General features: G+C 39.2%; 1 protein-coding gene across 1 annotated transcript in view; it reads right to left on the reverse strand.

The window, feature by feature from the left end:
• Thsd7b (thrombospondin type 1 domain containing 7B) overlaps positions 1–17,556 on the reverse strand; it is an 863,852-nt gene that overhangs the window by 379,348 nt on the left and 466,948 nt on the right. The window contains exons 8-9 of the mRNA XM_050147880.1: positions 3,217–3,408; positions 1,324–1,558 (exon numbers count right to left, since the gene is read on the reverse strand). Of these exons, the coding sequence (XP_050003837.1) occupies positions 1,324–1,558; positions 3,217–3,408 (427 nt within the window). The remainder of the gene's footprint in view (positions 1–1,323; positions 1,559–3,216; positions 3,409–17,556) is intronic.

The following is a 17,556-nucleotide window of genomic DNA, read 5'->3' on the forward strand; positions in this document are numbered from 1 at the left end:
CCCTTCGCTGTGGTGCGGAGGGTAAAAGCTAGTTCTCGTGGCTCACGTGTTTGGGTTGCCACGCTGGGCATACACCACCCTGAACCTGTCAGATGGGCAAATAAATTTGCCTACATTAGTAGACAGTGAAGAGGGCTGGGTGGAACGCTGCTTACGTCTGTGTTGCGAATGTTCCGGCATTTCTCTGAGCATCAGTTTTGTTCTCTCCCACTTGCCTAAAGCACCTAAGTCCATGCTCTTTGAGAATTGAGAAAGGAGGTTCTTGCTAGACTGAAAATTCCTATTTCCTAGGGGAACACCAAATTGCCAAGCTGATGTCAATATACCAAAGCTTCTGCCAGCACACTTTGGTGACTCAACACTCCTATGGGCAGAGCAGGGTCTTTGAACACAGTTACAAGGGAATTTCTGAGGATAGGTGAGCCACCACATCTCTGAACATAGCAAAGAACCTTAAATTCTTTCTATCATCAGAGCGATAGCTAGAGACAGAGATGAAACTCTCCCACTGGAGTTCTCTAGCCAATTTCTTCTTTCTTAGCATCCCTTGAAATATTTCGTCACAAGGTTTTAAAAATCTGTGTCCCAGTTCCCATGACAATATATCACTCTTACCTTTAGAAAATGTATACCTTCTTTGCAGAGGATGCAAAAAGCTCAAAACTATATTCTACTTAGAAGCAAAATTAAGCAGAGCAAAATTTCTGTGGTAGGAAAAACCTGGGAGTCTGAATAATGATAAACATTACCATTCAGAGTACAGACCAGGTTCCAGGCTTACCTAATCTCTGTAAGATTTGAGAAGAGCCAAAGATACAGAGGTCAGCCCCAGAAAATGTGTTTAATTGCTCAAATTTATTTCAAGTTTGTGGAGATGATTTAGCTTTTTGCTAACACATGCGTTGTAAGTGCACTTCTCGTATATATTACCGAATATGCTCAACTTTGAAGTTAATCTTGGATGGTGGAGTAAGGAGAATGGGGTCTGGAGAGATGGCTCAATGGATAAGAGGATATGCTGCTCTTCCATAGAACCAGAGTTTGCTTCCCAGAACTCAAATAGGATGCCCACAACCACCATAACCCCCACTCCAGGAGATCTGATGCCTTCCTCGGGCCCTTGTAGACACCTGTACATGTGTTTGGGCACACATGTACGCATGAATAAAATAAAATAAACAATAAAGATTTTTCAAAGAACAATAAAAGTTCTTGTTACTCTAGCACAAATCTAGGCCTATCATTTGTTTGATAATCCCTTTCTACTAAAAGTACCCAATTATAAAATGATCATATACACTTTCCGCAGAAGCCTGGAGATACCTTTTGGTCATGACTTGGCCCACATGACTCTTGATACAGAAGACTCTCCGTGTCTGAATGCCCACCCCACATGTTGCTTCTCCATTCCAACCAATGGTCACATTGAGAGCTGTCACAAGAGTGTTTTCAGAGCAGGGAGCCCAGGCAGATGTCTCCCAGTAGAGCTGGGTACAGGAATGGTCATTGCATAGGCGGTGCTCTTGGAGTTCCTGACTACTAGGACAGGGTTTTCCACCTGGAAAAATTGGAAACGATAAAGAAAACATTAATTATGATGAAGTCATTCATGCTTTTGTTTCTTTTTTTTTTCTGTGACCTAAAGACCTAACCTACTGGATCATTTTAACCCTATGATCAGGAATCTATGTCCTGAACCATAACCGAAGGATAGTGGTACATTCTTATCCCTCAATTTACAGGCAGCAGGTCCATGTTCAGCAGAATATAAAATTAATTTGGTCTGCTATCTACCTATGGCACCCACATCTATGAAATGAACTACAAAGAAATCAGCTTTTCTTGGATATTATTTTGTTTGCCCAAGTTAATCAATGAGATAAACTAGCCAACAACCTTGAAGTGACACTATGTCAAATCTATGCTGTCTGCACGTGAATCAGTGACACAGACAAGGCTATGACCGTGGAGTGATATTATGTCAGACACACACTATATGTAATTCCCTTTCTTAGGAACGATGCTATGTTTCTCAGAGTACCACTTGGGAAGTACCCATCCTCCACGAAGCATTTCACTGCGAGTTGAGAAATCCAGAGGCATGTATTAAAATCTGGCAAGAGAAAGCTCAGCTTAAACCCTGAAATCATTCTGACAACCCACTATGCCCTGGCAGGGAGACCAGGCAGATGTTCACCTTTAAACCCTTGGCTGAATCAGATAACCAAACTTCATTACTAATTACTCTTTTACATTTTAATTCCGGTGTAAAGAGCGGTGTGTCTCTGAAGTATTGATCTCTCCCTGCTCGTCCACACCACAATGTTTTATTCAGTGGGACAAATGGCTCAGATGCACAGCCTCAATTTTGTTATTTTTATTCTAATACTAATCTTTCACCCTTCATTCTAGAAATATCAAAGCCAGGATATATGAAAGCAGTTGAACTTGGAGATAACAAAATTCTCTTTCCTATTACCCTTGCCCTATTTCTCGTGATCACAGTACTGAAATCCTGTCTAAGATGTTCCTCACAGCTGGGGCCCACTCTTCTGCTGCTCTAATGACACCAAAGACTGAGGAGGCAGAGGTAGGACATGAAAGGAATGACATGTGTGTCTGGGGACAGAGTCCATTGCTGGGAATGATGGGAATGGCTGCTCCTTTAATTTGTTCTGCAGTTACTGTTCATGTTCCTCTATCATCTTTTACTTCCTTCAAAGCTATTTTCATTCTTTCATGTTCTCTCCTTGGCCCCTCGCGCAAGGTACTCTAGAAAAGGAAACCAGGGCACTGGTAAGTGCCTTCCAGGTGTTATTGGCAGTTCTTGAAGGGAAAACCAGGTCTCCCATTTCCTCCTTTGGAACTCTTTATACCGGATGGATCCAATTGTGTTCCCAGTTGTATAAGACACCCAAGCCTGAATGTATGACTATATTTTGTTCCCTTCTCTAAACAGTGGAATAAAAAGAGCAACTAAATTATTAGACTGGGACATTTGAAAGTTTGGACTGAAGCAGTTTCTGTGGAAAGGTGAGCCCAGCATAGATAAAATAGAGGGCTCACAGAAAAGAATGCAGGTCTGGAAATGAAATGGTTAATGCCCATTTGAAGAGCAGAGATATCATCTAAGTTTATCTACATGCATGACAAGAATGTTGCAGATTCTTATTCAATAACAAAACTTCCAGTCCAGGTACTGAATCTGTCACTCACCTTCTCCAGCCAAAGCCAGGAGAGACCGTGACCTGGTTTGTTTGCCGTCTGCGTTTTTATTGGCACAGGATTGGGAGCAAGATGACCAAGCCGTCCACTCACTCACCACGCAGTCCATTCGGCAGGGGATATCACAAGCCATGCGTTCAGGAGGAGGAGGCACTGGGCAGAGACTCCCTGATACTTCTTCTCCTGGAACCAAACAGTTAGAGACAATTGCTTAGTCATGAAAGCGAGGTCAAACCGGGGAATTCATTGGTCCATTGCTTTCTCCATTATCCTACTTTGTCTTGGAAACCGTCAGCAGGTGTCCAGACCATGGAGTAGAAATATGGATGCACCTTCAGCTATCCATAATGTTTCTATCAAGGAAAATCTGCCAAGAAGTAACATGATATTTAAAATGGTAGACAGTATAGCCAAATTCTCATTTGTCATTCTTCACGGGGACAGTGTTGGCTTCTTCTAAGAACAATTTAGCCACGGATGACTAGAGCTAAGTATGACTGACATGTTAATGGCAGCTCTATGGAACAAGCCTTCATTCATCTCCACAGTGGAGGCCAGGGTGCTCCGAACATCACAATTGATGTCAGCCATCATAATCTACCCCATAAAGGACAATTTCATCATCCTATTCTCGTCCCGGTGCTTTTTCCTTAAATACCTAATATCTAGTAAGATTATCAAATGATTTTTCTTCTTTGTGCTGGAATAAATAATCTAATTATAGTGCAGAGGCCAGTGGCTGAAATTACACACTATGTTGACAAAAGTTGAAATCTATTTCACCACATTTGATGATAATCCAATGGACTTCCAAATAAATAATAGTTGTACTTAAAGTCACAGTATAAAACATGCCAAATATCAAAGATTACCAATTTTGCTATTGACAAAAAGTCTTTAGTATCCATTTCTAAATACTATTTACAATCCTTTGCTATCATATCCTACTACAATTTTTGTAAGTTTTAAAACAAGGCAGGACAGTGTGTAACACCAAGCTGATGGTCAGAATAATGGGATCATTCTAAGTTACTTTTCGTATCTCAAAAGATAACAATGGTTTCTTGAGGGGGAAAAAACACTTTCAGTCTCTTTATTTATCATTATGACAAATTCCTAAGATATAATAATTTTCTCCTCCCCCCATCCATTCAGAGTCTCCTCATAATCAGAGGACACCAAGAGAAGAGGCGCCATTTATTATTTGAAATAATAACATAAAACATGGAACGAAAGCTTAGGAGACAAACAGTTTTGTCCGAATGACTTCACAGTTTGGAAGTGTCCTGTTGTGAGTCTGACAGACAAAAATAGCCCCCAAGGACATGAGTATTTACCAAATACTGCCTTGGTGCAGGGTGCACATTTTACATATATCATGCATTTGTATGAGAACCCTTAGGAGAAGCTCATGGGGCAGTGTGTCAGAATGCTCTATCTCAGTTCACTGAGAAGGAGTCCGAGGGTCAGAGTCCAAACCTGGCTCATGGTTACCCCTGGAGCAATGGGAATCAGGGCTAAACCCCCGATTCCCGAGCTTCCATTATCACATTATATATGCTATGTCTAATCCCCTAGAGATGGATATTCTCTTCCGAGGAAGTAAATAAGACACGCTGACAGGAAGCCTGCCTCGAGGAGAAGACAGTGTGTGGTGAATATCTGCATTCATATTTGTAAATGAGGCCAGGCTCATTGCCCTTGAGGTACAAATAAAATTTTTCAAGCATATTATGAGAAGTAATAGAGATTCCAGCAGATAATCAAGCCGAAAGCTCAGCTCCAATCACTCTCCTTTCATTCTCAATCTATTTTCAGGTTGAGTCCACAGAGTGAACCCACCCCCTCCACGCTCACATAGGAAGTCATCTAGGGGCACCTCATTCCCACACGTGGAAGCCAGCAGGCCGAGTGGGGGGGACACAAACTACAGCTAATCAAAATTTAATTCCCACTCTTGTGAATGTGATTAGCATAATCTTAACACAAAGCATTCTAAAGTAACGGTCTGCACAGAGCATTTCCAGGGAGGAGAGAGACAGAAATCTTAGGAAGAGTGGAAGGGGCCCAAGGTGCATTGAGAGGTACTGGGTTAAACATGGCCAGTGCGGTTAGAACTGACGGCATTACAGAATATTGACAATGAGAGCCGACATCAGAAATTTCCCAGGAAATAAATGGGATGTAGTGCTTTACCACAACAGCACATCAATGGCCACACATTCTCCTTTTAAAAATGTCTCTCTAAAACAAATAACATCTTTTTTGAAAAATACTATGCTTTAAGAAAATCTAATATTAAAGAATTATGAAATTGGCTATAATTAAAGGGGTGGAAATTATGAACAGTGACTTCAATGAAATAGAAACACAGGCTCAGAGTAATGAACCTCCCCAGAGCTCACGTTCATGATGCAGGTGAGCTACAGACATGCGAAATTAAACTTGTCCAAAAGTAAGCAGTGAATAAATGATGCAGACAGAAAACACTGTCGGGATTCATGACAGAGAACCTGTTGGAATTAATCAGTGTCGTGATATGTCTTTAGCATGAAGCAGAGGTAGATTAAGATTATTGACAATGAGGGGAGGATGCCTCAGGAAAGGGGAGCACCCCTTAAGTCATATAGTTATGTAGAAGAAGACAATGCTAATCACCCCTGAGATGATAACCCCCACACTGGGACAGTTATCTGCCATTGTGTTCTAATGGATAACAAAAATGTGTGCACATCTTCTTACTTACCTACCTTCTTTGCGCTCCCTTTTGTTCAACCTTCTCAGGACCCAGATTTTTTTTCTTTATTTATTTATTAAAGATTACTGACTCTTCCCCGCCACTGCATCCCATTTCCCTCCCCCTCCCCCAGTCAAGTCCTCCTCCCTCATTAGCCCAAAGAGCAATCAAGTTTCCCTGCCCTGTGGGAAGTCCAAGGACCACCCACCTCCATCCAAGGCCAGCTGGCCTGGATCTGAAAAAGCCTGGAATAAAACCAGACTCGCTGAACATAGTGGACAATGAGGACTACTGAGAACTCAAGAACAATGGCAATGGGTTTTTGATCCTACTGCACGAACTGGCTTTGTGGGAGCCTAGGCAGTTTGGATGCTCACCTTACAGGACCCAGATTTTTATCTCCTCTCTAAGCTTTACACATTCATGACTCTCAGCATTCACTTCAGGTTCTCAAACACTTTCCAAAACAAAATTATCTTGTGAACTGATATAGTTATTACTGATGCCATGCAAAGACAAAACACCCAGCAACATTCTGATAGATTGCCCTTGCAGGCTAATGAAGGTCTATGGACAAACAGATCAGAGTGGCTTTAAGGAAACCAAACAGATAGGCATAAGCAGTCCCTGAAAATCTCACTGTCTTTTCACATAAGAAATCTCACTAAAGAAAAGTTACACAAAGTATTCTCACAGGAATGTGTCCCAATCAGGTGAGTATGGAAAAAGAATTGTAGCTACCAGCAACAATTCTGCTCTCAAGAGGACCACATAACTCCCTTTACTTTCTGTTATCTCATTGTAATAATGAAATAAGAACATCACCTTTTGAGGATAGCCCAAGGATGATGGATTACTTAGATAACACAAATAAAACATAGTAGAACCCAAGGAAGGTTTTGTATAGGAAGACCCTTACCAGCTGTTATTTGCAAAATGCTTAACACACACACACACACATAACACACATAAACACACACACACACATGCACACTCATACACATTCACAGCAATAGATTAAGGGTATTTTTGTTCAGCAGATCTCAACTTTTACATTGTAATCATGGAATACACTAGCTTTTCCTTTCTACTGGGTACAAATCAGTGTCTCTGTAGGCTCACATGATTGACAGAGATATTTATAATCGTCTAACCCACTTTGTTGATATAATGAACTAATAAACCCTCCAAAATCCCATTACAACATCTCAGCCTAAAAACCTCACCCACACATAGGTCTGTGTGCTCATGATCCAATTATGCATATTAAGCCGTAGAGAGAAAGCATACAGGCTTTCTTATTTATTGTCTGTCAGATGGATTGGTGAGTCCAACTAACTCAAAGCATGTGTGGAAAACACAGGAACTTATGGAAGAGAAGCTAACCCATTAATGGTAAGTATTCATAAGATCTGATAATTTAATGTCAAAATAAAACAGAGGTATGTAAGAATACAATTAAATTCATCTTTCAAGGAGAATACAAAATTCATTCCAGCCTTCAACAAAATCCCTGGGATCAATGCAGAACAAGACTATCCTGGTACTTCGCAGTAGACTTACTAATCTGTTGTAAGAGGAGGCTTGTTGGTTCCCAGCTGCTCAGCCTTGATATAACCACATAGAAACTATATCATTAAAACACTGCTTGGTCAATTAGCTCTAGTTTCTTATTGGCTAACTCTTATATCTTAATTTAACCCATCTCTATTAATCTGTGTATGGTCACATGGCAGTGGCTTACTGGCAAAGTTTCGGCATGTATGACTCTCGTCGTAGCTCCCTGGCATCTCCCTGACTCTGCCCTCCTTCATAACAGCATTCAACCTAGCTTTCCCTACCCACCTAAGTTCTGCCTTGCTATAGGTCCAAAGTAGTTTCTTTTTTCATTAATGGTAATCACAGCACACAGAGGGGACTCCCACCTCACCACATAAAGATGGAATATACACAGAGAGTCTGGATTATGTCTATTATTTTGTTTACTTAAATATGTTTGACTGTGAAGGAGCTAAGTGCAGGGAGATATTTCATTGCATGGGCTTCTAAGCTAAACCAACAATATATACTTTAAAGGTATCTTGTCTTCAAAATTTGGGTTCAAGAATATGTTGCTTTGGAAAAGAGGTTCTTCTTTTGTTTCCACAGAGGATGAGAACCTGTTAGTTCATTCTAGGATAATGTAGTTTGATGCACCAAGATCCATTGAAAGATTGCAATGAACACTTCCAAAAAATTACTCCACCCAACTGCTGACTGAGATGAACCTAGTACACAGGATACATCATGAAAGACATGATTAACAGCATACAAATCAGCAGGAAGTAGTCTAGAGAACAACACTCAAATTCCCAAATATTGTCTATAAATATTTGTTTACATTTAAAGGGGGTATGCTATAGAAATTTGCATTGGTATGGATCCTGGTTTATTGATATAAATTTAAGGTCAGTTTTATTATATGTATTTCTGCTCTTGATTAAGGTGTTGTGTTTGTGCAACTCATTTAAAAATGTAATGTATAATTCAGAAATATAGGTAAATAGAGAGTCATCTATGATAGTCAAGATTGTAGTTATGTTAGATTTTCTAGATGTACAGAGATGTATTTCAGATGGATAGGGATTCTTCAAACCTTCCAAAGACTATAGAATATGGCATTTAAAATGTCTTAATAACTTAGGACTTTTTATAACAAAGAGACACATCTTCTCCTGGAAGCACCACTTATTTCAAGAGGAAAATGGGCACTGAAGAGGCTCCTTATGGAGTTTTTTAGCCATTTGAGCAAGAAACTGCTCTTGACTGGACTGCTTGATGAACTAGATATGCAGGACCCAGAGAAAGATGACTGTTGAACTTGTCTAAATGTGAGATGGTCCTTCGGGGTTCCAGCTTCATGAGTCTGCCAGACATTCTTCAGAACACAGAAAAAAGTTACTGTCAAACTGCCAAAAAAGTCTGCTGGATACTATGGGCCTGTAGGCTGAAGATGGATACCACAATAATACAGAAGAACTTTGGGTGAGTGTCCAGGTAGTGAGATGTCTCTGTCAATTCTAGAGTTTTAGCAGTTGCTTGCAGTGCACTTCCTGTTTACTTGATAATATTGTATCCTTCTTGAGTCTTTGATGAAGTTGGAGAATATAGTTATAGTTTTCCTTAGATATGATAAAAGATAAAGTAGATAAAATATTGTAACTGTAATTCTTGCTTGATACCTGTTTTGTTATATGTAATTTTACTATGTTAAAGTTAAAAACCTTCCTTTTATTTAAGCCAAAAAGGGGAGGGGAGGTGGGATTTCCCTCTGTATGCTGTGATTACCATTAATGAATAAAGAAAGTGTTTTGAGCCTGTGCAGAGAATAGAGGTAGGAAAAAAAAAACCTAAACTGAATGCTGGGAGAAAGGTAGCAGAGTAAAAGAGAAGCCATGTAGCCCCGCTGGAGCCAGATGTTGGAACCTTGCCAGTGGGCCACAAACCTCATGGTAAAATGTAAAATAATGGAGATGGGTTAATTCTAGATATAAGAGCTAGCTGACAATATGCTTAAGCAATTGGCCAAGCAGTGATTTAATTAATACAGTTTCTGTGTGATTATTATTGGGCTCAATAGCCGGGAACCAACAAGCAACCTATTATAACATACATCTGTTTATCAGTACAGTGCCATTGAATGGCGTTGCTTACTTATTTTGATGTTATTTATTATTTGGGCACAGATTGTTGCTAAATTCCACAGGCTGGATTCTAACTTGGGATCCCCCTGTCTCAGTTTCCTGAGTAGCTTGTGTTATAGATATCCACAACCATGCCTGACTTCAGCATTAGCTATTATTTAAGAATTTTTATTTTTTCTAGTTCCAGTGTATATACTACCTAAGGATAAACTGCAAATAGATTACTGATAGTTCTTTGTGGCCACCAAACAAGAAACTACTCTAAACTAAACATTAGACTAGTTACCAGAGACAGATTATTTTTCTATCAGATGAATATATTTAACATGCACATATCATCTATTCAAATACATGTGTCATGTTTCTATTACCCCGTTTTTATAATAATGAAAAAGTAAACAACACAACATAGGATTCTTAGTTTTGCAACCGAGATTACAAGTATTCAAAGTAATAAAAGAAAAGAAAAAGAACATGAAATATTCACATAAAATATGCAGTATGATTTGAAACACAGTCAGGCACTTGGTTATCATGTCAACTTTGAGCTACTTTACTATCCCAGAAATGATGCTCGCTAGCTATTTTATTGATGTTTCTACTTGTAAACTATTGTGCCATCTATAGAAAATATTGAAGTCATTATCAAAAATGCTCTACATGTCATAAAAATTTTATGACCTATTTAAATCTCAGAAAAGAATGCCAATTAATGCTGACTAAATGCTTGCCAACAATGGAGCACGCTATCAGCAGACTTTCTAGAACAAATTAAGTGGAATACATCTGTATTTAATTCCATATTTTAAAACAAAATATTGTCTCCCAAAAATCAAGCTGCCTCTGGCCACTTATAAACCATGATGTTAGTCAGATAAAGAAACGTTTATATTTCAATGCAATAAAATATGGAGCCAAAGCTCAAGGGGGAAGTAGATCTTATTTGTGGTATTCTAATATCATCAGCAATAGGATTGCTGCTTCTGCTTCCTTATTTCAGAAGTGAACATATACATGTGTACTAATTTATGTGTGCATAGAGAGAAACAAAGCAATTTCATGGTGTTATGGTAAAAGTAATAGTAATAATGATGACAGTGTCAATAGTTGTGTGGAGATAGCAATCGATTTAACATTTAGGGAAGTTGTGGGCTAAACTAGTCATTCTTATTACCAGTAGACCTTTATTGACTGGCCACATTAGCAACATTGGTTTGGTTAGCACTATTGCTATACCTAAAGCATATAAGAAGTTTAAAAACTTGATTTTTAAAATTTTGCACCTAGTGTCTAAGTTAAGCCTGTAATCAGACCTGTCAGATGTTACAGGCTATAGTGTTGTCCATTCTGATGTGTTGTCTACTGGGTCACCTTCTGCCAGTGTCCTTTTCTTTACATTCTTTCAGCTTACAACAAGTCATGGGGAAGGGAGTCTGGAGAAATTATTGTCAGGCCACTAGTTAAAGGAATACAAGAGAGACTTGGCCCAACAAAGGAGATACTTTGATTAGCTGGTCTAAGTGACATTAGATGGACTGAACAATGATTTCAAAAGTAGAAAAGGTAAGCCAATAGAAAAGAAAGCAAAATTGAGAGGTAGAAGGGTAAAGCAGAGCCCACTTGGAAAATACAGCGAGTCAACAAAACAGTACAATGTATGATGCAAAAGATAGTACACAAGCTGTTGGAAAATATATGAGGATATAAGCATGTTTGCCAACTGAAAAACAATGAAGCACTAATCACTGAGAGTAGAAGGAGAAAGGGAAAACTAAGTTTGAAATGAATCCAGAAGATATCCCAAAAGACATGTTAAAATAATAGCACTGCAGGTAAGAAATGGTAGTAGATGAAGAAAAGGTATTTTCAAGGTGAGTGTATTTATGAAAGCCAGGAATGGCTAAAGCTGAACACTGAAGCAGGCAAGATGCCCTTCAGAAGCCCTTCTACCTGAGCAGTTCCCAGTCCTGATGCTTACAGTATTATCAAGACAGCAGCCAACACTTTGATCATGTAGAAAACCCCCAGCATAACAGAATAATCAGATGTCCCCTGATGACTTAATAAAAGGAAATACAAGCATGGTGCTTAGTAGATGCCAGTAAACTGCATATCACATGCATTTAAACAGAAGGAGAGCTGTTACAGGCCTGCACAGCTCTCGCAGAGGAACGAAACTGTTCGTAGTTTTTAGTATCCTAAGTAGATGACTTACAACCACCTGTAACTCCAGCTTCAGGGAAGTGTCTTTTGAAAATGCAGTCCTGTTCACATACCCGCCTATACCCACCCATCGCCCACCCATGCCATGCCTGTCCAGATAATTTAAAGGTAATAACAACAGATCGTCAGAGTTCACAACAGTTCTACCTTTGCTATGCTCACTTTGCAGATGATAACTTCTATTTTTGGACAAGTTAAATAACTGTACAAGGGGAAATGGAAGTTCAATAATAGAGCGGGGTTGGAATCTGAGAAACCAAGCTCTGAAGTTCACATCTGAGTTAGGACATTCTACTGTCTTTCATTATGTGGGATTCCCCTCTCTATGCTGTGATTACCATTAATGAATAAAGAAACCGCTTTGGGCCTCTAGCAGAGCTATAGGGGAACAGAGCTAGGTAGGAAAAACTAAACTGAATGCTGGGAGAAAGCAGGCAGAGTCAGGGAGAAGCCATGGAGCTGCTGTGGGAGACAGATGTGCTGAAACTTTGCTGGTAGGCCACGACCTCGTGGTGATGCACAGATTAATGGAGATGGGTTAAATTAAGATGTAAGAGTTAGCCAATAAGAAGCTAGAGCTAATGAGCCAAGTAGTGATTTAAATAATATAGTTCTTGTCTGGTTATTTTGGGGCTGAGCAGCCGGGAACCAACAGCAGCCTCTCTGCAACAGTCCATGATCTCTGCTTTGGTTCTCATAACTTCTCTTTTCTTTTGGACACAGTCTGTGACTGTCTTCTGGATCCACCAGCTAAGGCAAGTGGGAGTCAGTGCACTGTAAGCACTGTCCACATAGATGCTGTATCAGTTTGGCTTGAGGTGAGAGGAACTGCTAAAGTCTGGGGACAGAATCTAGGATTAAGGAGTAAACTACAGTTGTTCCAAAAGAGTCACACAACACATAAAATGATGACCCAGCGCTGAAACCTCTTTTTCCTTGGGTCTGCTCACAAATTCTATGAGGAAACGCACACTGTTTCTGTATGTGTGTGTAAAATGTTGAAAATTACAGTGGTACCATTGAGCTCCCAGTTCCCAGTGTGGTGCAGTAGGATTCAAGTGAGTGGGTGTCCATCCAGCGTCACTTAGCACCATGGGTCAAATCAGCTCGTTTTGGAGGAAATGCAGATTACAAAAAAAAATCCCTATTTCTTTTGATCTCTTGTAGTATCAAAGAAATGTATATTGTGTCAATGTTGTGCTTTTTGGAGAATCTTATAGGACCTCTAAATGAGCTAGTTCTATGAAATCTAACTTCCTTGTTTGGGTGGGAAGCACACCTGCAGCCATGGCTGTGGTCTTGGGTTCTCATCACTGTCAGATTTCTGGTCCACACCCTTGATATACAGTTACACCCAACACTAAGCAAGTTCTTGTTTCCTGACCAGTCAGCCTGAAGGGGTTTGGAGCTCACATCACATGGGGAGGGGAGACCAGCTGTCAGTACATGCCTGTTTTGTGACTAAATTCTGTGTCCTGGCTTTTATATTAGCCATTCCTACCTTTGTGCTCATATTTCCTTACCATGCATTCTACATACAGAATGGCAGGAAGCACTTTGTGTTTTCTCTGTATCTTCCCACGGCTACTCTCTCCTGATACAGGAAACCAGACAACACAGTGCCTGGCTTATGCTAACATCCCAGGAGCTACAGCCTTCTCTCTTCATGTTTGAATGATCTCCATAAGTCAAGTGCATATATGCACACACACACACACACACACACACACACACACACACACACATAAGCTTTTTCTGTATTTTTATATCTGAGATAAGGGTCAGAATTCCATTTTTGTTCACTGACTAGAAACCTGTTTGAAGTTAAAGCATAAAAACTGTTAACTTGCTTCAGGCATTGTGGTAAAACTCTGTTGCTCTAGTACAAAAAGGATCTTGATTTCCAGGCCCGTGTGGGCTACAAAAGGAGCACTAGGCTTCTGTGGGTTATATAGTGATGTCCTTTCTTAATAAAACAAAAAATACCCCACCTTTTCTAGAAACAAGGTATGTTTTAACATGGGGATTATATTGTCCACAGGGCACAGAAAAGGACATAGAAAATAGGGTCTCATGATACTTGTTTGATGTGGAAGTCATGTTTCTCAGGAGTTTTGTTTTATTTTTAAACTGAACAATTTAAGACACATAAGTAAGAAGAACAAGAAAACAAATAATCATCTTCTATAACACAATATCTGCCTTCAAAAGGGAAGCATTGAAACAAACGAATTCTGAAGAAAAAGGGGAAGTGGTACAATTATTATTTTAATTAAAATGTAAATCAAAAATAAGCAGTGCAATATAAAGTAAAAAAGTATATATTTTGTTATTTTTTTTTTCTGTAAGTGTGTGAGTTCAGTTTTTGAGATAAGGTCTCATGGAACTCAAGCAGGCCTCAAATGCATTTTGCAGCTGAGGATAACATTGAACTTCTGATTCTCCTGTCTCTACCTCTCAAGTTCTGGGATTGCAAACACCTGCCGTTTAATATACAGGAAGGACATCTGGTCAGATTGTCTTTGACATCCACCAAAATGTGACCTTGAAAATTTAAATCTCTTCAGGCCCTAAGTGTGTGCAGTAAATTCAGAGAGAGACTGACTGTCATCCCCAGTTATGTTCCTGGGGCCGGTGAGAGATCAAAAGCTAATATGAAGTAATTCCTGGAAAATTGCAAAGTACAATTCATATATAATGTGACTTTTTATTATGGGTGAAAATGAGAAAAATGGGCATTCCAAAGACAAAAATGATCTGGGCGAAGATATTCATCACAATTTTATCCTGGGTGGGAAACTTCCAGGAGAATTGCAATTATTTTGAAAGCATGAGTAATAGCTAATTAGTAAGCTGTATGGAAAAACTTAGACTAGCTTCCATAACAGGTTTACCTTCGGAAAGCACTCCGGTTGCCTGGAATTTTCTTTCCTAATACTGGAAAATCAATACTTTTAAGTTAGACCGGACAAGTCAATAGAGTTCGCTGATAGCATGTCGGTGATGAATAGCCATCCCTCTGTAATTAACCTTCAGGAACATAATTAAGTGCCCATACATGGGGAATGGATCACAATTTAATTGCACAATTAAGAGGTTTTCAATTTCTCTAAATAACACCAATGGCTAAGAGCGTTCCTGACCACACCATTGAATGCTTTCCTATGAATATTCTAAAAATGAGGAAATAAAGGCAAGGGGTATGAATTTCAAGAAGATTATCCTAGAAAGGAATTGCAATTTTGCTTTTACTCTTTTATTTATAGTCACCCATAACTTTTTGGATTGCCAAACATAAATTCAATTTTTGTATTGTTCAAATCTGATATGTTTTAGAAAGTGTACCATCTCTGGCATAGACCATGATATAAGCAATTCTGTCAACACACACACACACACACACACACACACACACACACACTCATGTATTCTGTCTCTCTCTTGCTCTCTCTCTCTCTCTCTCTCTCTCTCTCTCTCTCTCTGTGTTTATCTCTCTCTCTGTGTCTCCCCATCTCTGTCTCTGCCTCTCTTTCTCTCCCTCCTCCAACCTCCCACATACACAAGCTCTGTTCCCTTCCCATTCCTAACCCTTGGCGATAATTGATCTGTTTTCTGTCCCTTTCGTTTTCCTAGTGCCCCAAGAATGTCATGCAAATAAAATTATGCAGCCTACATCCTTGAGGGTCTATTTCTTGTGCTTAGCCAAGTGCATATGGGTTCATCCACTATGCACCCCTATCAATAATTCATCCCTTTGGCTGCTGAGTGGTGCTGGCTGCTTTATGAGGATGTAGTGTATTTTGTTTACCTGCTTCCCTCCTAAAAGACATCTGGGTTAGATTCAGGTTTCTAAGATTATGAATAAAGTTGCCGAACAGGTTTTGGCATGAATATAAATTTTGTGTCCCTTGGGTAAACAATTAAGAAGGGGAAATGGTGAGTGTAGATTTATAAGGGACTGGCAAATTGTTCCAAAGCCTTGTGACACTTTGCCTTGCCATGAGGAGATGGGTGGGAAGCCTAGTTTTTCTTCGCCTACAGCAGTACTTACTATTTGACCTGATGCCGTGTTGTTGGTACACAGTGACAGTATACTGTATTGTAATTACACGTCTCTAATGGCTAATGATCTTAGATATTTTTGCATGTACTCCTCTTCCATCAGAACACTTTGTTTGGGGAAGGACCTTTCAGTTTGACTTACAGTTCTAATTTGTCTGCTTGTTTTTATTGTTTTATGAAAGTTCTCCAACCATTCTAGATAACACCCTCGGTTAAATAATGGTTTTCAAATGTATTATGAGTCTATGGTTTTTCTTTTCATTTTCTTGAAACTATTTTCTATAAAATAAAGGTTTTATCTTGAAGTGTCTGTTTCATCAGACTTTTCAAATTTGGATTATTTCTGGGATGTGTGAGGCTATTTTATAAAAACACATTTTCAAAATAGTAAGGTGTGTGTGTGTGTGTGTGTGTGTGTGTGTGTGTGTAGAGAGAGAGAGTGAATATATGTTGTGTATATCATGTGTATGTGTTCATGAATACAAACATGAATACATATGTGTCTAAGTGAGTATGGAGGCAAATATTGACCCTGGGTGACTGCCCTGATCACTCTAAACATTTTTTGAGTCAGGGTCTTTCACTGACCCCAGAGACTTCTGATTTAGATGTCTGGGTGACCAAAAACCTTTACGCATCCCTCTGTTACCATAGTCACAGTGCTAAGATCGTAGGTGTGTGCCACCATGCTCAGAGTTGTTTGTAGGCTCTAGGGATCTGAACTCAGATCCTGATGTTTGATGACAAGAACGTTAATGGCTAAGTCATCTTCCCAGAATACTATACAATTCTGTTCTGTTTTAAAAAGCATTGAAATATATATAACAGGAACTAGAATTTAATAATCTGATCTGGAAAGTGTTCTCCATATTGTGCGGGTATGAAGCTAACACCAGCCTTTACATGTGTTGCTAAAACTAATTTTTCCCCATGATCAAAAATTACTCATATAACAGCTAAGAGCCCAGCATCATAAAGGCAGTGATAGTATGAAATGAAAACTGCTTTCTGTTTTAATGACACTGTGTAGTATTCATTGAATGTAGACTACCATGCCTGTATAAAGGATTTGTCTTCTGACAATAGACTTGCAATGTCAGTTACATAGTGGGTTTCAATGAACATTGGATAAAGCACAAAACAGGCAGTGAAAGAAAATGTATTTGTCTATTTCTAATACTTTTAAAGTATTGTGTTCATCCCAGCTCCCTTTAGGTCAAGTTTCTAACTCCCAAACTACCTGACAGGTAGGATATTGCAGTGACTCTGGAGTCAGATTTCCTGTCATAAAGTGCCCCCCACCTGCCAATTATTTGATGATTTTATTTAACTTTGCTGTGCCTCAATATTCTTATTGGTCCATAAAGATAGGTTTTACAGATAGACTTTGAGACAAGAGAATTTATTTCATAAACTTATACTCTTGGGTTGGTATAAGGATCCAATATTTGAAGTAAAAAAAACCCCAGGATGGAAGCTTAATACAACATAATAACATTATTATTTAAAATATAATCATGTTGGTAACATGCTCAAAGTAATAGGATGTTTTCATTCCAGTACACTTATATTCCTAGCCCTCCAAGACGATTGTCTTTGAATAAAGTTCCGGAAGAACAAGATTGG

This window comes from Alexandromys fortis, unplaced genomic scaffold (assembly GCF_014885135.2).
Source record: "Alexandromys fortis isolate MF-2015 unplaced genomic scaffold, M_Fortis_MF-2015_v1.1 scaffold_58, whole genome shotgun sequence".
Taxonomy (NCBI): domain Eukaryota; kingdom Metazoa; phylum Chordata; class Mammalia; order Rodentia; family Cricetidae; genus Alexandromys; species Alexandromys fortis.